Source organism: Saccostrea cucullata, unplaced genomic scaffold, assembly GCF_032062105.1.
Source record: "Saccostrea cucullata isolate Sc308-1 unplaced genomic scaffold, CSIRO_AGI_Scuc_v1 ctg687, whole genome shotgun sequence".
Taxonomy (NCBI): Eukaryota; Metazoa; Mollusca; class Bivalvia; order Ostreida; family Ostreidae; genus Saccostrea; species Saccostrea cuccullata.
Window position 1 is genome coordinate 213,085 of NW_026925479.1, and position 21,049 is coordinate 234,133.

Genomic DNA, 21,049 nt, shown 5'->3' on the forward strand with positions numbered 1-21,049 from the left:
TGAGCGTATTTTGGTCAGGTCCTTTATTTATAAAATTCTGCAACATTTTTAAGTTCTAACATTAAATCTGTACTCTACAGTGCAAATTTAACTATATCCAATGAAAAAACCGCGATAAAATTCCATTCGAGTAGAATTAAGCTAGGGACTATAATTTTGTGGCGGAAGGTTTTTTAGACGAAAATGATCAGTTTTTCCATTTTGAACTATAACAGTACTGTTAATTTTGGATTCCTATTTTTCCATCCTGGTTGCATACAAAGCTGTTTTTTTGCAGAGAAATGTGTTATGCTGGTTCTGAAATATCTATTAAATTATTTCTTATGAATTATATCAACTAAGTGTGACAAATATAGTCAATATATTCTGAAAATCCGGGAAAAAATTGAGCCAATTTTAACGTAAAATTGACACTTTTTTAGTAATATCTGAAAATTTACATCATATACCCCCACTACTGATGTTCTTTCCTATATATTCAAGATAAATTTGACCTATTGGCTTAAAATCAGAAAAAGTTTAAGACTTTACAATAATTTTCTTGCTTATTAAATTTTCAGTGCCAGAAAAATCACTTTTTATTAGTGCAGAAAGGTCAAATAATTGATTATGCGAAGCAATTTGATACTTTTTCTTAGTCATAATTTTTAAGTGTCTTTTTTTAAACAAATTTATAGTTCATTTTGTTTCATGTTTTAATTGGATAAAAATATTGGAGGGAAAACTTCAAAAATTTAATTTTTAATTAAGACACAAATTTCAGTGCAAGAAGGTCATATTAAATGTGCTGTAGCGCCAAAAGAAGCGTATTGACCCCCATTTTTTGATTTGAATTTTAATTAAGCTTTGTATGTAGAAACTTAAAATATACTTGGCAAAAAAAGTTTAAGACTTTAAAAATCAGGATCGAACGTCGTTAAAAGTTTTCGGCCTGGTTAACAACAAGTTAAGAAATATGGTGTTTGACACCAGTCTTGTAGAGGATGATAAAGTGTTTGAGACGATTATATATAAATCATATTGAATCAAAGATTATAACGTAATTGATTTCGCCAAAGATTTGTTGCGAGGAAGTAATTGGTGAGGCGGCAATTCCCCTGTCAAAAGGCGGATATTAATCATGTATTTATTGCTCCGCGAGGACTGAGGACAGATTACATCTATCTTTTTGTCTGTCGACTTCGAATGCTTGCTTTGCATAAAGGCTCGTAAACGCATCGCAAAAGAACTGGTATAAAAATTTTAACCTAGTTTCGGCTTATATAATTTTCAGGTACTAAAATGCTCCAAATGACAAGACATTGTCACGTAATTTTTGTGGAAAGCTTTTTACAACCCAATGTCATGAGAATGTTCAGACATTTCTGTCCTTTTTTTCTTGTTTTAAAATTGTCGGAAAAAGTGAAATATAGATAATTTCATTTCAGCTGTAAAGGAAACAAGGTTAAGTTCAGCTGTCAAGGAAACACGGTTACTTCAGCTGTCAAGGAAACATAGTTCAGTTCAGCTGTCAAGGAAACATAGTTCAGTTCAGCTGTCAAGGAAACGAGGTTCAGTTCAGCTGTCAAGGAAACAAGGATCATTTCAGCTGTCAAGGAAACAAGGATCAGTTCAGCTGTCAAGGAAACAAGATTTAGTCCAGTTGTCAAGGAAACAAGGTTAATTGTTTTTGAGCAACTCGTGGCGGTGTTGCAGGAAACATGACATTATAAATGTTGGGACAAATGACTGCTCATTCAAACAACCAAAGTGCATCCTAAATGACTTATGCTTTTCTCAAGGGACCTGAAACATAGTTGCAGAAGTTCATGCCCTTGATGTCAACTAAGTGCTAGTTATAATCATTACAAACATATACAATGTACATTTTACCAATACTGGCAAAATTTTGTATGACCGATTTGACATTATTTATACCCCGGCTTGAAAAGCGGGAGGGTATATAGTAATCGGTATGTCCGTCCGTCCGTCTGTTACGCTTTGAAGTACCCATCTCTTATCCGCAACTCCTCTCATACCACTGAATGAAATTTGATGAAACTTTTACAGAATCTTTATTACATATTGTCATTGTGCACCTCTTATTTTACTTTTTGATCTAACACATATTTTTGGTTTCCCAGAGCAAAACATGGACTTTGCCATTTTATTCATATGGGAGGCTGGGGGTATCATTTAGTGAGCTCAATGCTCACATTATCTCTAGTTTACATGTGTATTGGATTCAATTAATATAGCATGGTTAAAGGACGATTAATAAATATTATCTGTTGCACACGCTCTAAATGGGGAATACATGTATGTTACTATTGTATCGCACTTTCCCAATGATATATTACACCTGAAATTCAAACTTCAGTTAAGGAATAACTGTCTTATTTTTCGAATTCATGAAGTGATCAATGGATTGGCTTGTGTGATAATTTGCATAAACGCCGAAGGCGTTTATGCATAAAATTATCACACAAGCCAATCCATTGATCATCTTCATGAATTCGAAAAATCTGACAGTTATTCCTTATATTTACATGCTTTGATTCCGCATGTTACAATCCACGGGCTCCAAGCCTGCTTCTCTCTAGGTGTTGTCCCGCCCTGCACGTGGTTTTTTTTGAACCGCGCCAAAACATTCATGAGGAAATCAATTACATTTACAATTGGTAATTTTATCTAGGACAAAGACATTGGAAATGTAAATATTTAGAAAACAAACCTACGTAATATACATATATAATTTTCATGTCAATGACATTGGAGACGGGGGAATTCTGAGGCTTACTCTTACTCGGGTTTGCTGCGAATGCCGTCGAACGCAACCCTAATGCCTTATAACGAGACCTTACAAGGAGAAATTTGCATTTTATTAAGAAATAAGAAAGAGAGAATGGTATACTGTAAACCAACTTTTATTCGCGACGACTTTATTTCGCGATTTTTTAATAATCCCCCTACTTGCATTTGAAAGTATGAAAAAATATCAGGTCAAAATTGGTTGTACACAAAAAAGGTCTTGTCACAAAAATACACCTGTGAAATATGAAAGCCATAATTCCACCCGGTGTAAAGTTATGGGCAAGGTTCAAGTTTTTGCGGACAAATATACAAACAGACAGACGGACAGGTAAAAAAACTATATATCCCCGAAACTTCGTTTACGGGGGCATAAGTATAACATGTAAAGTAACAACTTTTTCATCATCCAACATTTGTTTTTTTTCTATTGGTAAAAAAAAAAACCTTCCTAAAATCATCATAAGTACATGTAGAACGGGGAATACGATACTGCATGTGCCAATTTCTGAAAAGACGAGCACTTCTTTTTTTAGCTAATCATTTTTCATGCTACAACACCCATTTTGTTAAGGTTTTCTTGACACTAGCATACGACAAAAGACATTTTACAGGTTTTAAGTTAACCACTTTTTGTTTCCCTTGTACACTGTATCATAGGTCAGAGGCAATTTAATTTCGTATTTATTTTTACAAATTAAATCATCCCTATTTTTTCTGAGAAGTTTGAAACTTTATTCTTAGAAGACCAAATATTTTTATAAGATCTAATTTTTAAACTAGCCCCCTTTTTCGCGCCAGTTTTAAAAGTAGGGATCAAAAACGTTATACTTTTGAAATATAAAACTTTATTTTGATTTTTGCATATTATCTATCGAAGGTAAAATAAAAGAGATTTATAATTCATTAATTATGGAAACTTTTTTCCTGATACCAGCTAGAAAATGACCTATTTTTAAAGATTAAAATGACAACTATGGAAACTTACTGTATAAAATGTAATACTTAGTAAACGTTTCTATGAACGCGCGTATGTTTGCTTTAATAGCCTTTTATAGTTAGAACATTTATATTGTTTTCCTTTAATGGGGATTTAACAGTTTGTATTATTAATGTAAGGTATTGTATACTTTGATTTCGTTATTTAAGCTTAAAAGCTTTCAGAAATTGACAATTCAAAGCATAAGGCAGCTTGATATTACCCGTATACATTCGCCTAACATTAGAATATTCCTGCCAAAAGGAATGTTTTTGCATCAAAAAATGACAATGGGTCATTATTCAACGGGGTCATTTTTCTACAATGCACACGGAGAAAAACGACCCCAAGGCCATATTTTCTACAGAAAAGTGGGTCATTTTTCTACGTAGAATATTGACCAGAGGGTCAAATTCTACCTAGAAAAATGACCCCCGGTCAATATTCTACGGGGGTCACTTTTCGTCGTTACACCGCCGTCCGTCCGTCTGTCTGTCTGTTAACAATTTTTCAAAATGTTACTCCTCCTACAGTTTTGGTCTGATTTCAGTATAATTTGGCATACAAGTAGACTACACTAAGATACAGAATTCTGTTTATCGGTTTTTGATTTCGATGAAGGGTGTTGCCGTGGTTACTAAAAATAGAATTTTCTGTGAAATACTTTTAAAACGCTACTCCTCCTTAGTTTTGGTCTGATTTCAATATAACTTGGCACACAAGTAGACTATACTAAGATACATAATTCTGTTTATGGGTTTTTGATTGCGATGAACAATGTTGCTTTGGTGACTAAAAATAGAAATTTCTGTGAAATACTTTTAAAATGCTACTTCTTCTACAGTTTTAGTCTGATTATAATATAATTTGTTTTATATATTTGTTTTATATAATCAGTTTTATGTTTTTGATGATTAAAATTTCTGTAAAATATTTCTGTAAAATTTTATTAAAAGCTACTCCTACAGTTGTAGTCTTATTGCAATATTGACACAAAAAGTGACTTAATCGAGGATCATTATTCTATATATTGCTTTTTAAAGTTTTAAGTCCCAACTGCTTCTTTTCTCTTCCTTTATTATAAGTACAAACCAGTAGAGCTACAGTCTCCACAGAGATTTCTGGTTCCTACGATAGTTAGATCGGAAACGTCGCTCTAGGTTGATATAAAAACTTTTAGGGTAAAAGGCATGATTTGTGGATGTTCTGAACGAGTTATTTTTATACAAGTACATGCATGTGTGTGCGACGAATAAATTAACCTATGAAATAGTTTTTGTTTTGAATAATAGGTTTGCATAATTAATATGTTTAGGTAATTGTCGTATTTTTATGAAATTAATGCTTTGAACAGTATATAAGCAATTTGGCATATTGAATTATCAACGGATTTTCCCGTTATTTCCCGATTATAACAAGGAGCAAACGGCAGGTGTGACCGGTGGGCAGGGGATGCTCAATCCTCCATGGCACCTGGTCCCACAGGTCTATACTGCTTTACGAATCCGTGTTTGCTTTGCTCTAAAATTTGTATTGCAATTTGCTTAGATCTAAAGGACTTTTGAGCCTGAATACTGTTCGTTAGCTCAATATATTTCATTTGCTACAAGACGAGTAGTTCTTACTTGTTTTAATATGTACCCCTCCATACTCCTATCTCCATTCCGAGGTGGGTGTTATACGCTGCCCTTTGAATGCCTGGGCTCCCGGAGTCCAGGCTGTCACAGTGTTTTTTCCAACAGTTTCTGTGTGAACTCCGATCGGATCATACGGCTGCCCATTTCGACATAATTAAATATCTCTCTCTTATTACATGCGAATGTGACAGTTCTCTTATGCTGAGACGACACAGCCCCTTGCCATCAATCCATAAGAATTTGGGGGAACTCCCTTAGTCTTCCTGGGGATTACAATGTCATTACAACTCCTTGACTCCTCTTTCGCTTCACTTCTGCACTCACCCTGGCCTTCTCACCCTCCCTCCTATTTACTCATTCAACCCTTCTCTCTTTTACCCACACCCCCTCTCTCTTATCCCAGCCTTTCTCTCTTTCTTACTCCCCTCTATCTCTCATACTATACTACAACCATATTACAGTATGAGAGATAGAGGGGAGTAAGAGAGAGCTCAATATTTTGTTTTATTCCAAGCCGAGACAATGAGTTATACATTTCGTTTGTTTGATGTTTAAGGGGACCCCCCTTGTTTATCTGGTGTACTTATACGTGTAATTGTAAGATAATAGAAACTGAAACTTAAAAAAATCAATACAATTTCAGTCACAAATAAATAGGTTTTGATCGTTGGCGGAAGTTGACGAATTTTCATACCGTTTAATTCAAAATATACGTTCTGTTTACTGTACATTTATGTATCATGCGTGATTTCATTGCGTATTATTGATGACTATAATTCAAATAGAAAATTATAATAGAAAATTAGAATATTAAGTTCACATCCACTGAATATTATATCCTTCATTTCTTAAGGAAACAATTGTCGTTTATCAGTCTATAAACAAAAATAAGAATATCGCTTCTGCATATTTCAGTGGCTGTTCCATCAATTAAATGTACAATGAAGCACATATCAAAATATATTCATTATCATTTACTAAAAATTTTCTAAAAAAACACTATTTTAAATGTTTTTGTAAAGATATTGATATAAACAACAAAATGCATCTCTGTTTCTACGGGAATGAGCGCTTATTGCTATTGCAGGAAAAACTTACACAACCCGCGTCAGCATCTGCAACAGCTGCAACGTTAAATATTCATACTTACAACCAAAGAAGGCATTTTGATGATTAAATATTTTCATGATTTTGATAGACACTGTTTTTTTTCAGTTGTGTTTAATTTTGTTTGGAAATGCATTGTCATATCTAGGTTGCTTCGTCATTGATTTATTAATAAATAACTATTCAATTTTTCCACCTAGCGTTTTCAATTGTGTCTAACAGAGCACCGCCATATCAGGTGTCCATAAAATATTTTATGAATTGATAAATCTGAATTAGTTTATGGCACCTTGTATGCAGTGGTTCTAGATTGTTTTCAGTAAATATAATGTGATGTTTGTTCTTTCTGCGAATTCGGTCAATGCATGGCTAATATTGTTCGACTGTGGTTTCTGGTAAATTACTCGAAATTCATGAAAAAAAAATTTAACAAACTTCAACAATGAAATAACATTTTTCTTAATATTCCATGATGTAAAAAGGAAACAGATAATTTTATGCTAACATTGCAAAATATTCCTTCTTGCCTTTCAAATAATAATCAATCCATGCCTTATTGAAAACATAATTTCTATTTCAAATCATTCCTTTAATTTAGTTATATACATGCACATGTTTTCCATTACTTTTTTTCACTATAGTCAATGGAGCAGTAACGCTAAGTTATAAACAATATGTAAATCTTGTCTAATATCCCTGTTCTTTCCACAAAGCTTTAATCAATGTTGCAGAATAAAATACGATTTTTTAAAACTGGAATCATGACAAGAAGTAAGATTTATATATGAGAAAAATATAAAATAAAAGATCCGATGCAGCAATGCTTTACTCACAATTATAAAAAAAATTTTTTTATACATAAATGACTTTCCTTTAGATTCGTTGAAATGAAACATAAAAACATGCTAAGGATTATTGAAACAAAAAGCTATTATATTACTTACATCCAGTGTTAGAAAACAATAAATATCGACAAAACTTTTAAAAAAAAAAGTATTTAAAAAAACAATCGCTTTTCAAAGATTTTACGCTCATTGCACAGAAGGTACCTGAGTTACCTCAGTAAATTTCGGTGTGTGTCATATCCACATTACCTACATGTAAATCTACCAAAAGACAATCTACCCGATTTTACAGCTCTACTTGTACCAATTTGTGTGTCGCCGATTTTAGGAGAGGGCGCAACAAGGTATCGGTCGAATTACGATATCTCGTTTACTGACCGTCAGGTGATAGCGTTGCTAGAATCTACAAGAAGAGCCCAGGGGGTGTTTTTGTTACCCCCAAAGATCTGAGAGAGCAGATATTGCTTAGAAAATCAAAAGAGAACGGGAAAAAAAGTTAAAAAACGGCATAATGCAAAATGGAAAGCAAACTAACGGTGATACGAAATTAGACGTACAAGATGTACAATTAAGGTAAGCCTCTTTGTATAGTATTTATTTGTCAAGGTCCTATAAACACGGTGTTGATTAAAATTAACATTAAAACTGTTAAAAACCTCAAAATAAATCACAGAAAATTAAGTAACTATGCCAGAAATATAATTTTTTAAAGTAAATAAGACATAATAAATGCGCATTCACTAGATGCAGATTGCGTTTTATTTACATGTATTTTTAAATTAAAACAAACCATCCAGCAATGAATAAAGGTAGCATGCACTGAAGCGAGAATATGTACTTTGTTCATATTTCTATAAATGCATTACGTTTTGATGTAATATACGGTTGATGTTCATAAACATTCTTCCTTTTAGTGTTTTATTCAGTATGTATGTATGTACATGTATCTAATGTACACTTTGCCACGCGATAATGTCTTCAAAATGTGCTTTGAATTTAATACTAGTATGTAAATTGATTGTTCAATAAAGAAATATATGCATTTTGGATAGTAGATGTGTTAATTTTTTAACGTACATGAAAATTGACCATCAGTTTTCATCTTTATTACGTCTATACCAAAGAATTGAAATAGCTAATTAGATTGCCAATTAACACGTCGGTGTTTTATCTTATTTATAATTTGAGCCAGATATGAACACGAGTCTCTGACGCACTTAAACTGCCCTCTTTTATTTAATTTTAGATGAAAGCTACTAAGGAATTCCAAATCTACGTTTTAGAGCAGATTATTATTTTGTTTACGAATGCATGTAATATTTTTGACGAATGCTTGTAAATTTTGTAAAAGTCATTTTAATATTCTCGTTTTTAGTAGTTAACCTAATAATATACGAGGCATAATTTTTTTGATTGCCAGTTTTTTCTTTTTGCAGTTTCAAGAAGAAAGGCATTCGAACAAACCTAGAGAAGTTCCTTATAATATTTAGTGTAGCCGTTTTAGTCGTTTGCGTTGTGTTCATTGTTCTCTACATTAACACCAGTAAAGACGAAACTACAAACTCCGCTGGCGGACCAGCTGCCAGCACGTCAGGTAAGATAACTCCAACAGCATGACGAGGATTTCTTAAAACTGTAATTACATATTGCTTTAGATGGGTGATTTATGCGAGGTTTAATCCAAAAGAAATGTCACAACAGTTATTTAATCTTTGATAATCAAAAGTTTTCAAAAAAGTTTTATATATGAATACCCCTATCTACATTATATATTGCTTTTTTGTCTTACAATTTCATTCAGATCTTTTAAATATGAAGATATAAAAAACACACAACTTAAGAATTTGTCTACCTATGGCTAGCAGAATAACCTTCACATGATGTCAATTTTTAGCCCACGGTTTCAGATATTTTTAACCTCTTGTGTGGTACTCTTTAACGGTTGCTACAAATCGTCGTTTTGAGTTGTGAAACAGAAATTACTTGACTTAGTCAAAATGTTGTTTTTAAGTTCACTCCTTTGTGTTTAAATCTTTTAATTCGAAATGAGTTTCGAAGAGAAAATATGCTTTGTCCTTGGTCTTCTGTAAAATTATTTTGTTAGAAAACACTGATTGTAAACAGATACAAAGATACTCAGTACACAGATACTCTGAAGTTGATATTCAAAAAGTACTGGCGTTTCTGATTGACAATATGTATGAGGATTTTGGAGACCAGATTTTCCAACAACCTATTGGAATTCCAATGGGTAACAATTGCACCCCGTTATCAGCAGTATTATTTTTGTATTCATATAAAGTAGACTTTATTTAAAGTCTTATACATGAGAAAAAGAAAAAAAACACTTGCCGAGTCTTCCAACTCGACATTAAGATATGTCGACGAAGTATTATCAATTAAGAAAGTTATTTCCATTCATCACGACATATGAATATATTTCAGTGAGCTTGAAATAAAAGGTACCACAAAGTGTGACAGATCTGTTTCATACTTGTTTCATATTTTACTTAAAAAACCTTAATGGTAGTCTAACAACTAAGCTCTATAATAAATGTGATTACAAACTTTTCAATCGTCAACTTCCCTTACATAAGCAGCAATATACTAGTATTCTTATCACTTGCATATGGGATTTATATCTCACTTGATTTGATTCGCAAGAGCATGCTCTACGTATGAAAAATTACTAAAATGAGTTTATTTATGACAACGAAATTACTTGAACAAGAATAGCAAAAGATTTGTTTCAACTCATCACTTCGTAAATTGCATAGTCTAACCATGCTCTATGCTCTAACCATAAGGTCAGCAAATAGAATCTATAGATCATTAAGTCGTTTTTCATACTAATTGTATGAACTAATTGTTAGAGCATTATCTACACACCAAATTGTCGGCGGATTTTCTTGTTATTACCCTTTCATAATATAGAGCATACTGCGGGTGTGACAGGCAATTCCTGTGGTCTATCTTATGTGTGGATGAATCAAAATTTCATTAGTATTACATGGTTAAAATCTATTGTGAAAGAAACATTGTTAAATCAGTTTATACAAGACTGGCATATGAGCATAGCAAACTCATCTAAATGTTTAAATTACAGGATTTTCAAAAACAATTTTGGACGAGAAATGTACTTAAGTAAACTCCAAAAAGACTTAAGAATTGTATTAACAAAATTTAGAACTTGTAACCACAAACTTCCAATCGAATCTGGTAGATGGACTAATACTGATAGATCTTTAAGATTATGTAATTTATGTAGCAAAAATACTTTGGGTGATGAATTTCATTATGTAATGGAATGTCAAAATTTTTTAGTCTTTATGTGTAAAAATTATTAATATAAGAAGTATTGTTCTCATGTAAATACTTATATAAGTTTGAGAAAATTATTTCCATCACAAATGTTGACTCACTGTTAAAACTGTCTTTGTTTGCTAAAAAGATATTGGCCTGCTTCTAATAACTATTTTCTTTAATTGACACTACTCTTCCTTATTTGGCCTTGTATTTTGTATATATGTAAGTATGTTCTTGTCTTGTACCTGATATACCATTGTATGGTCTGAGTGTAAATAAACAAACAAACAGGGGGTGCTCACTCCTCCTTGGCACCTTATCCCACGTCTGATAATTTAGAAGTCTGCGTTTGCTCTGCTCCTGATAAGTGTTGTTTGAATGGACTTTTGATCTTGAATCTTCGCTATCTCTGTATACGGTAACTAGATTCTTTGCGATGACAGACGATACCCAATGTGGTGTTTATTTTAGTATTTCATAAAGTATTGCAAAATGTATTTCAATGACGTTTTAGGGCAAAAAAAAAAAGAGAGAGATTTTAATATGTTGAATTTTGTTGAAAACTTTCAAATATCAAAGATGTTATAGCAGTTTTGACATTACTTTTGGATCAACTCGAGTCTACTAATCGATTGATTTTAACGTCGAGTCGGCAATATTTCAGCGAAAATTGAAATCATTTCATTTTTAGAACATTTTTGTCTATCACTTGGCTACATAGCATAGCATTATTCTCTCTCTCTCTCTCTCTCTCTCTCTCTCTCTCTCTCTCTCTCTCTCTCTCTCTCTCTTATCTTGTGTAAATAACAAGAAAGTTCTATAACACATGTACTATCCTATAGAAAGCAGTTTAAAATCGTTTTAGCTCATAGTAACATCATAATTCACAGGTGTGAAAATCTCTTCTGTGCTTTTTGGGATTACTGTCTGTCGTAATCAGACGGTTTCGCTTTGAACTAATGACAACATCTCATAGTCTCCCCGATCAAATTGTTTCCAGGTTTATTCCTGTTGTCCAGACTAAGGAGTGTGTCTACAATATACATGTGGTATACAATCCTCATACCCTCCACCAATGATAAAACAAGAAAATGCGAAAGAGATCAGAACTTTTAATGAAAAGTTTTTACAATCCTATAAATCTCATATAACTAGAATATTGGGATCACTCCGAAATTGCATTAAGGAAAGAAATTTGACCAAAACAAAGTCATTGCAAAGTATAACCAAAGAAACCCATAAATTATGACAGACATACTCATAATTTAGTTAAAGTGTTATTATTTAGCTGTTTCTTATTTTTTAGAGTTCATACTCGTAATCGCTACATATAATAAATGTACATGTGTTATAAGTAACTGGCATTAGATGCTTATACAAAAAAGTATTTACTTTGAAATTTCCACTTTTGTGATAAATGGACCAAAATGAGTTGATGAGTCTGAATTTTTATGTAAAATATCACTGAGTCTGAACTTCTATGTAAAATATCACTGAGTCTGAATTTCTATGTTTTAACACTGGAGCTTTATGGTAAAATAAAAAAAAAAATCAATTAGATTGGTATTCCTGTTTTGATTTCTAAAGCCTTGAAAGGTTTAAAACTATTCTAAAAAATAAAACCATGAAATGCTTCATATCCCATCCTCTGCACACTGTAACTAACGTTATGTAAAAACGAGATTTGACCGCATTTAAAACAATTAACAAGTACAATTGTGTAATTTTATAAGTACATAAAAAAACATTTACACTTTAAAGGTGAGTATTAATAAATCTTGGACACTTTGTGTCCAAAACAAATTTGGTTTCATAATCGCCTTTTCAATCATATTGCTTTACACACTTCATTTTCGATCCTACATCACTCGCTGATAAGTTGAGCTCGTTTAAATATTTCGTTAGTTCGCTAACTAGTTTCACACAAATTGTTAGGCCTTTGTTCTTATACTGAATTGACTACAGATAACTTTGTCTATCTGATCATAACCTGGGGCTTACGGTGGGTTTAGCCAATCAAAAGGGGATGCTTACTCCTCCTAGGCACACGATCCCACTTTAGGAATTTCCAGGGGTCCATGTTTTATTCCCTTTTTCACAGATGTGTATTGTTTATTGAAATTTTTTTACGATCGATCGCTGTACGTGATCTTTACCTTTCATATTTTACTTTTCACAATGACACTACATTCAATGACACACATTTTAAGAACATCAAATTCGATCAATTTATTTCTGTGTATTTTGTCTTCTTGCTTTGCAGCAATTTTTATAAATTTCCAACTAATTCTCATTTTAAAAGCACCTCAACATAATATATCACCTAACTTGAAAAAACAAATCACACATTTCTTCACAATAAGGGGATCCAATTAAATTCCAACTTATTATCACCCTGTAAATATATTATTTTATTGTTATTTCTTGATCATTACACTTGCAGACAATATAAATGCGGTTAAGTAAATTAGATGAATTTTCTAGTGCTTCGTGTAAAGAACTTATTTTTAAAAACTACGTGGGTTATCCGGTTCCGGTTATGGATGCACGGTTGATGAAAAAATAGCCAGCGTTGTTATCCCTTTCTATGGAAAAGAAGTGTATGAATGTAGATTGGCACAAAGGTATACAGATATTTTAGACTGCAAATTAATTTACAAACAGTACATTGAAGTATAGAAAATGGCTGAAAGTGACAAATCTGTAAACAATATCGATGACAGGGATGGCGCCAAAGTCAAAATGGCGGAGGTAGTGAGTTTACCATTCAAAGTAGATCTAACGAAGGTGGATTTGTCAGTGAGTGTAATTTACAAGGAATACCCTCAAGAGTGCTTACCTGATAACTTCAAAAACCCATCAGGGCCTAAAGCAAAGAAACTAGAAATTGAAAAGATCGACAACTCGTTATATGATCAGGCGGCTCACATGGTAGCATTTCGTATCACTAGGGAGAGATTAGAAGCATGGATACGAGCTCTGGGAATATTCTATTATGAACATTATGGGAAGTTAGAGGCCTTATCATATCTAGTAGACTGGTATGACGAACCGAATGACTGGGTGGCTGAAAGTAACAAAGCAATTTGTATTGGTTTAGTAAAGGACACACAACTTATGTACAAGGTCACCCTATTTATTACAACTGGAGTGATACAAGCACAAGGGTTGCATCACGACATTTTCGCAAGAAATGATTTCCCAATCCTTCTATCCCTTGTGAACGCCATTTGTCATTATGAAAAATCTGAGATATCAAACGAAGAAGCAGAGGACCCTGATCATGAAACCTTATTAAAAACTCTTGAACATGAACATATGCCGAAAGATCAGATAGAAGATTTGTCACAACCAGAAAATACCGATACCTGTAGTCCCCAAGTGACTTACAAAGATTTTGATAAATTACAATCTATTTTCGTCGAATCTTTGACCAAGTTAACTGAAACACAAGCAACACTAATGTCAAAAATTGAGAAAAACTTGTCCGACGCCTTACAGAAAGTGACCAGATCCGTAAATAATTTGCAGACAGAGTTAGATACAATTAAATCTCTGAAGTTGAAGGATCAAACAGTAGAAATCGCAAGATTGGAATCTCAGCTAAAAACAGAAAAAGCAAAAAACAACACAACAGATGAGACACTGAGAAGAGAACTCAAGAATTTGAAACATGAAAACGAATACCTGTCAGAAAAGCTTAACACAATAAATGAAGAAAATGATCAGCTCATGGATGACAATAGATCACTCAGAAAAAAAACTGATGAACAATTCAATGAGATTTTGTCCCTAAAATCACAGCTATCCAGCATGTTCATAAGCAGCAGAAACAATACCAAGGATGAGACGGGGAGAAAACTCAAGAATTTGGAGCATGAAAATGAACACCTATCAGAAAAGTTGAGCACAAAAAATGAAGAAAATGATCAGCTCATGGATGATAATAGATCACTCAGAAAAAAAGCTGACGACTACTGCAATGAAATTTTGTCCCTAAAATCGCAGCTCTCCAGAATGTTCACAAGCAGCGAAAAGGACATTGAAACCAGCAGGGCGAAAGATTTGGAAACCAATGCTGAGAGGAATCGAAAACCAATGGCGTTATTGATAGGTACTTCCAATGTGAATGGCATTAAAGAGGATAAACTTACGTCTGATGTAAACGTTACTAAAGTTACAGCATATACTCTTGATGAAACAAAGGATGTTATTATGAATTCTTCTTGCTTACCTGATGTAGTAGTCCTCCACCCTTTAACAAATGATGTTAGGAATGTTAGTCCCGAAGAATGCGCCGAGAAACTGAAGGATGTGGTTGAGGTCATTAAAAAGAAGTGGAAAGATGTCAACACCATCATATCTCTAACCACTCCAAGAGAAGACAACTCCTTGCACAAGGTAAACTGTGAGATTCTGGATGGAATCATAAAGAGGGACTACATGGAGTATCCTGGAGTTCATATTTCTGACAACGAAAACATGTGGCACGGATATCTACCCACAATTCAGTTACTGAATCCCAAGGACAAATTTCACCTGTCTCCAAAGGGAACATCCATACTAGCGTCCAACATGAAGAGAGCAATTCACACCGTATTAAAGATAAGCACCGTCTCTAAGGGTTATGCGAATAAATATCAAAACAGATTCAACTACAACCAGGAAAAGCATTTCCAGTCGAATAACGGGGACCATTACTACAAGGGCAACCCGAGCTGGAATTATGGATACCAGGGCAATAGTTATAACCGTAAATTTAAACAAAGTCCAAACTATTTTCGCTGAACATAGAAAGGGCCATCAACACAATGGTGATAAATATTTGAAATTGTAAATCAAAACTTGTTTTACATCTGAAACTAGAGAATCTTTGAATTTATATAACTTAGTTAATTTTCTTTATTTGTATAATTCTTTATTCAGTAGTATACAATTAAGAGTCCAATATGGACAAGTATATGTATAAACACAGCATAAAAATTTGTTACTGGAATGTTGGAGGAATTTTTACACAAGGTGAGAATAAGCTAAATGATGAATTATTTTTGAAGGAGGTAAAAAACTATGATCTTATTATATTAGGTGAAACACATGTTGGGTATAATACAAATCTTTTTATTGATGGTTTTTCATACTTCCCTGTATGTAGGGACATGTCTGCAAATGGAAGATTTTATGGGGGAATTGGCATTTTTCGTAGAAATTGTTTTAAGGAACATATCAAGTTGTTACCAGGTACCCAGAAAGATTTTCAATGGATAAAAATTGAAAAACAGTTTTTTAATCTTCAAAAGGACATTTATCTTTGTGCATGTTATATTCCACCCTCAAATTCAACCTACTTTCAGAAGTTAAATTATGATGTTATTGAAATTATTGAGAAAGATGTTTATAAATTTAAGACTAAGGGGGAAATAATGATCTGTGGGGATATGAATGCACGCACTGCTGCATCAGATGATTTTATTGTACATGATGATGTAAGGTACCTTCCTCTGTATAAAACTTACAAGGTTGATAATGATTTTTGTAAACGTAGTAACCGTGATGTCATTTTAAATGAAAGAGGAAAAGAATTGATCGATTTTTGTATTAGTAATCAGATGAGAATTATAAATGGTAGATGCATTGGGGATTTTTTTGGTGATTACACATGTTTTAACACGCATGGTCAAAGCACAGTAGACTACCTTGTTGCAAGTGAAAACTTAGTTAAACAAATTTTATATTTCAGGGTATCTAGTTTTATTCCTACTCTTTCTGATTGTCACTGTAAAATATCATGGGAAGTTCTAGCAAAGTTTCAGGAGAGTTCAAATGTTACTAATACCAAAACCTTGCACCCTGCCCCTCAAAATTTTAAATGGAATGATGATTCCCCTATTAAATTTCAATTGGCTCTAAGTTCCGATAAGATACAAGAAAAAATCAAGTCTTTTTTAGATTCCTTTATTACAGAAGCTACATCTACTGATATTGAGAAAAAGGCTGAAGAATTCAATGATATAATCATAACTGCTGCTAACATGTCATTAAATAGGACAAGTCATAAAAGAAAGAATGTTAAAAAGCAAAAAAATAAAAAGTGGTTTGATTCAGACTTGCAAACAATGCGCTGTAGACTGATTGCACATGGAAAAATTTATAGCATGTTTCCTAAAAATCCACTTGTTAAGAATCATCACTATAAACTTTATAGAGAGTACAATAAATTAAGAAAATTTAAGCGTAAAAATTTCCAAAACTCTATTCTAAATCAACTTGAAGCACTTCAAAATAAACAACCAAAACAATATTGGAAATTAATCAATGACCTAAAGGATGATAATAAAGATAATTCTGCAGCAAACATAGATCCTGAAACATGGGTTAATCATTTTCGCAATCTTCACTCTGTGTGTGATAACTCTTTTAATTCTAGGATACAAGAGATAGATTTAATTTTGGCTGACATGGAGAATAACCCATCCTTTAATGAATTAGATTATATGATTACAAATAAAGAAATTGTTGATGCAATAGCAAATTTAAAATATGGAAAAGCCAAGGGACTTGATTTGATATCTAATGAAATGTTAAAGCATAGTCAATCTTATTTACTTCCCTGTATACATAAACTTTTTAATAGCTGTTTCACATATGGTTTTTATCCTCAAGCTTGGAGTAATGGGTACATAAGTCCAATTTTTAAGTCTGATGATCCAAACAATCCTTCAAATTATAGGGGTATCACAATTACCAGCACTCTTGGCAAGTTATTCAACAGTGTTTTGAACTTTAGACTAGATAAATTTCTTCAAGAACATAATTTAATTCATCAATCTCAAATGGGTTTTACCAAAAATGCACGAACATCTGATCACCTATTTGTTCTAAAATGTCTAATTGATAAATACTGTAGCACAAAAGAAGGAAGACTCTATGCATGTTTTGTTGACTTTCATAAAGCTTTTGACAGTGTTATACATACAGGATTAAAGCTAAAATTACTTGACATGAATGTTGGATCTAAATTTTATAATATCATTAGTAATATATATAAAAATAGTCAAGCATGTGTGAAAATTGGGAGATTCTTCTCAGATCCATTTCAAATAGCTATAGGCGTCCGTCAAGGGGATAATTTGAGCCCCTCCTTATTTAAAATATTTATCAATGACTTTCCTTCATATTTAGATTCATGTATTGATGAAGTATCGCTTCAGACACAAACTGTTAATTGTTTAATGTATGCAGATGACATTGTTATTTTATCCTCATCAGCTAAAGGTATACAAGCAAGACTCGCTAAACTTGAAAAGTATTGCTCTGATTGGTGTTTAAAGGTAAACATTCAAAAAACAAAAGTCATGATCTTTAATAAGGCTGGTCGTAATATTACACAAAAACTAATGTTTCAAAATAATATGATAGAATGTGTGCCCAGGTACAAATATCTTGGAGTCCACCTAAGTGTATCTGGAAGCTTTCATGTAGCAAGATTAGAGCTTTATAAAAAAGCATTAAAAGCATATTATAAATTAAGAAAGGATTTTATTGATTTGAACCCTGGGATTAAAACCAGTATACATGTATTTGACTCTACCATTAAACCAATTCTTTTGTATAATGCAGAGGTGTGGGGTGCAAGTAATATAAATACTAAAAAATTCCTAAACTGCCAAAATTTAACAGTTGAAGACTGCTTTAAAAATCTACCCTGTGAAAGAATACACCTTAAATTCTGTAAATATATTCTCGGCGTTCATAAGAAAAGCACAAATTTTGCAGTACTGTCTGAATTGGGAAGGTTCCCCCTGCATTATGATATTGCCAGGTTACTGATTAAAAGTTGGTATAGATTTGAGAATTTGTCCATAGAATTTCCTTTACTTAAAGATGCATATGAATGTAGTAAAAAGCTTTTTGTGAATGGAAAGAACTCATGGTTTGCATTTATACAGAAATTAAGAAAATTACTGAATATTAAAGATGAAGTTATTTGTTATGGGAAATATAAATTTAAGTCATTTTGTCATAAAATTTTATTAGATTATTATGTGAAGAAATGGTATACAAGTTATAAAAGTTACACCGATGGCAAATTATCCACATATGTGAAACTCAAACAAAATTGGGGTTATGAGAATTATTTATCAGTTGTTAAAAATTTTCATCACAGAAAATCTTTATGTAAATTAAGAATTTCCTGTCACAGATTACAAATTGAAGTGGGAAGATTTACCAATATTCCTCGAGAAGATCGATTATGTAATAGATGTAATTCTAACAACATAGATGATGAAACTCATTTTTTAATAACATGTAAAAAATTTGATCATCAAAGAAAAGAAATATTTCAGTTAATTAATCATAAATTTCCACTATTTTCAGCTTTAGACGATGAACAAAAACTTTATTGGTTACTCAATACAGAAGATAAGGAAACTCTTAATTTTGTGGGCAAATTTATAAATGATAACATGTTATAGTACCATTAGTCTTTTACACATACATGCATATTTGATGTATTCCGTTTAGACAGGATTATTGTTGAAATGATTTATGTCAACTGCTAATTGTATAATTGTTTTGCTATTCATTGGCTTATCTTTTCCTTAATTATTGTAACAATTTCATACTTGTCTGTTATGGGCTCTAAATTAGAAATAAAATGTTCTGTTCTGTTCTGTTCTATACTCGTATTAAATAATGAGTCTTGTGTCCTAGCTAAAGCCCACCTAATGAACTTCTAAACGCACGTGAAAAATATTTTGTATCTGCTGGATATTTTCATCAGTATCGGCTGAAAAAGTTTTCCTGTAATATATTGTTTACTATTTAATACATGTAAAATCTATTAACAACTATATCAATTTAATTAGACAAGAATGGCAGTACATACGTCAGCGATTATTTTATAACATTTTCTTTTAATTTTCAGATAACATTTGTCTCACACCCGAATGTTCGATAGCCGGTAAGTATTAAATTTAAATTAAAAAATGGTAATTTCGGTATCAAATCATTTTCTACCTAACCCTTGCTTGGCACTTTCAGGAATTATACAATCATACTAAAAGAAAGCAATGACACGAATAAGCAAAATATAATTTTGAAGCAGCTTTCTGTCGAAATGAGTCGCAGTATTTGGATTCTAATATAAATATTTAACAAATTGTAAAGTATCTCTATGGCAAATAATGAAGTTTTAGAAAAATGTTCCAATGGTACGAAAATAGAATTGACAAAGGTACAATCTATTGTGTACCCTGCCTTCGTCTCAGGCTACTCGTGGTGTCATAACATGCCTCTCGATGTCTCTATAAATGACTAAAAGTAGAATTATAAAGCAATATAACAGTTGTTGTTGCCAGTGCTTTGATTTATTTACAGTAGATAAAATTTATATTCCAACAGATTCCGTTCAACGTGTAAGCAATACACATTATCTACTCAAGAGACATGTAATAAATTTAACTATCCACTAGTAGTTGTAAATATGTTTCAGTTGTCTGTGAATACTATTTATTATCACTGTGCAACTCAGTGGCCCTTTTCACAAAAAACCTTACGACTAAGACAAAAAAAAAACGAGCATCTACGTAGTAGTAGATCACAAAAACTCTTACTTCTGCATCATTTACACATCATTGTACATAACATCTTAGAAAAAAAATGAATATCTCTATTAAACAAAATCTTACAGAATTGTGAAATTTTTTATCTTAGTCTTAAGTGTTTTTGTGAAAAGGGCCACAGCAGGTTTGACGGAATTGACTATGATTTATTTGATTTGAATATACATCTAATGATGAAACTTTTAGAAACATGACCTGTTTCTCACACCTGTTTTAGCCTCACGACTTCTCAGCTCTTTAAACACTGAAGTTGAACCGTGTAACAACTTTTACGAGTTTGCTTGCGGAACCTGGATGAAGAAGAATGTCATTCCAGAAGATCGGTCCAGCTACGACATGTTTGGTGTTGTTCGTGAAGACGTAGAAGTCATCATGAAAAGTAGGTCTATGCCTCTGTCTGAACCCAAAATGATATACCCGAGGTCAGCATAAGTACACAGTAGGCAAAGTAAGCACCGCTAAGAAAGGGCCAAAAGGTTATCAGCAAAAATGACACCGACCAGATTCGTGTTACAAACGATGTTTCTTTTTCTTGAAGCATGGTTTATGATACCTAATGCAATAACATTGAAACATAGGCTCAAATGATCCAGATCAAATAAGTACATAAAAAAAACTTCTAAATCATTTGTACTATAACTGGATAACTTAATCTAAACTTGATGTATTAGGGCAAATCTTATATTAACGGGACAAAAAATAATTATAAATGTCTTTCCACTGAGGATACTGAGTCTTAACTTTCTGCATGCATAAAAACAA

The 21,049-nt window shown here is 32.5% G+C and overlaps 1 protein-coding gene across 1 annotated transcript in view; it reads left to right on the forward strand.

Moving 5' to 3' along the window:
• The first annotated feature begins 7,592 nt into the window (after positions 1-7,592).
• The window catches only part of LOC134268942 (neprilysin-like), a 35,540-nt gene continuing 22,083 nt past the window's right edge, over positions 7,593-21,049 (forward strand). Inside the window, exons 1-4 of the mRNA XM_062751177.1 lie at positions 7,593-7,931; positions 8,795-8,952; positions 19,591-19,626; positions 20,505-20,666. Of these exons, the coding sequence (XP_062607161.1) occupies positions 7,870-7,931; positions 8,795-8,952; positions 19,591-19,626; positions 20,505-20,666 (418 nt within the window). The 5' untranslated portion in view covers positions 7,593-7,869. The remainder of the gene's footprint in view (positions 7,932-8,794; positions 8,953-19,590; positions 19,627-20,504; positions 20,667-21,049) is intronic.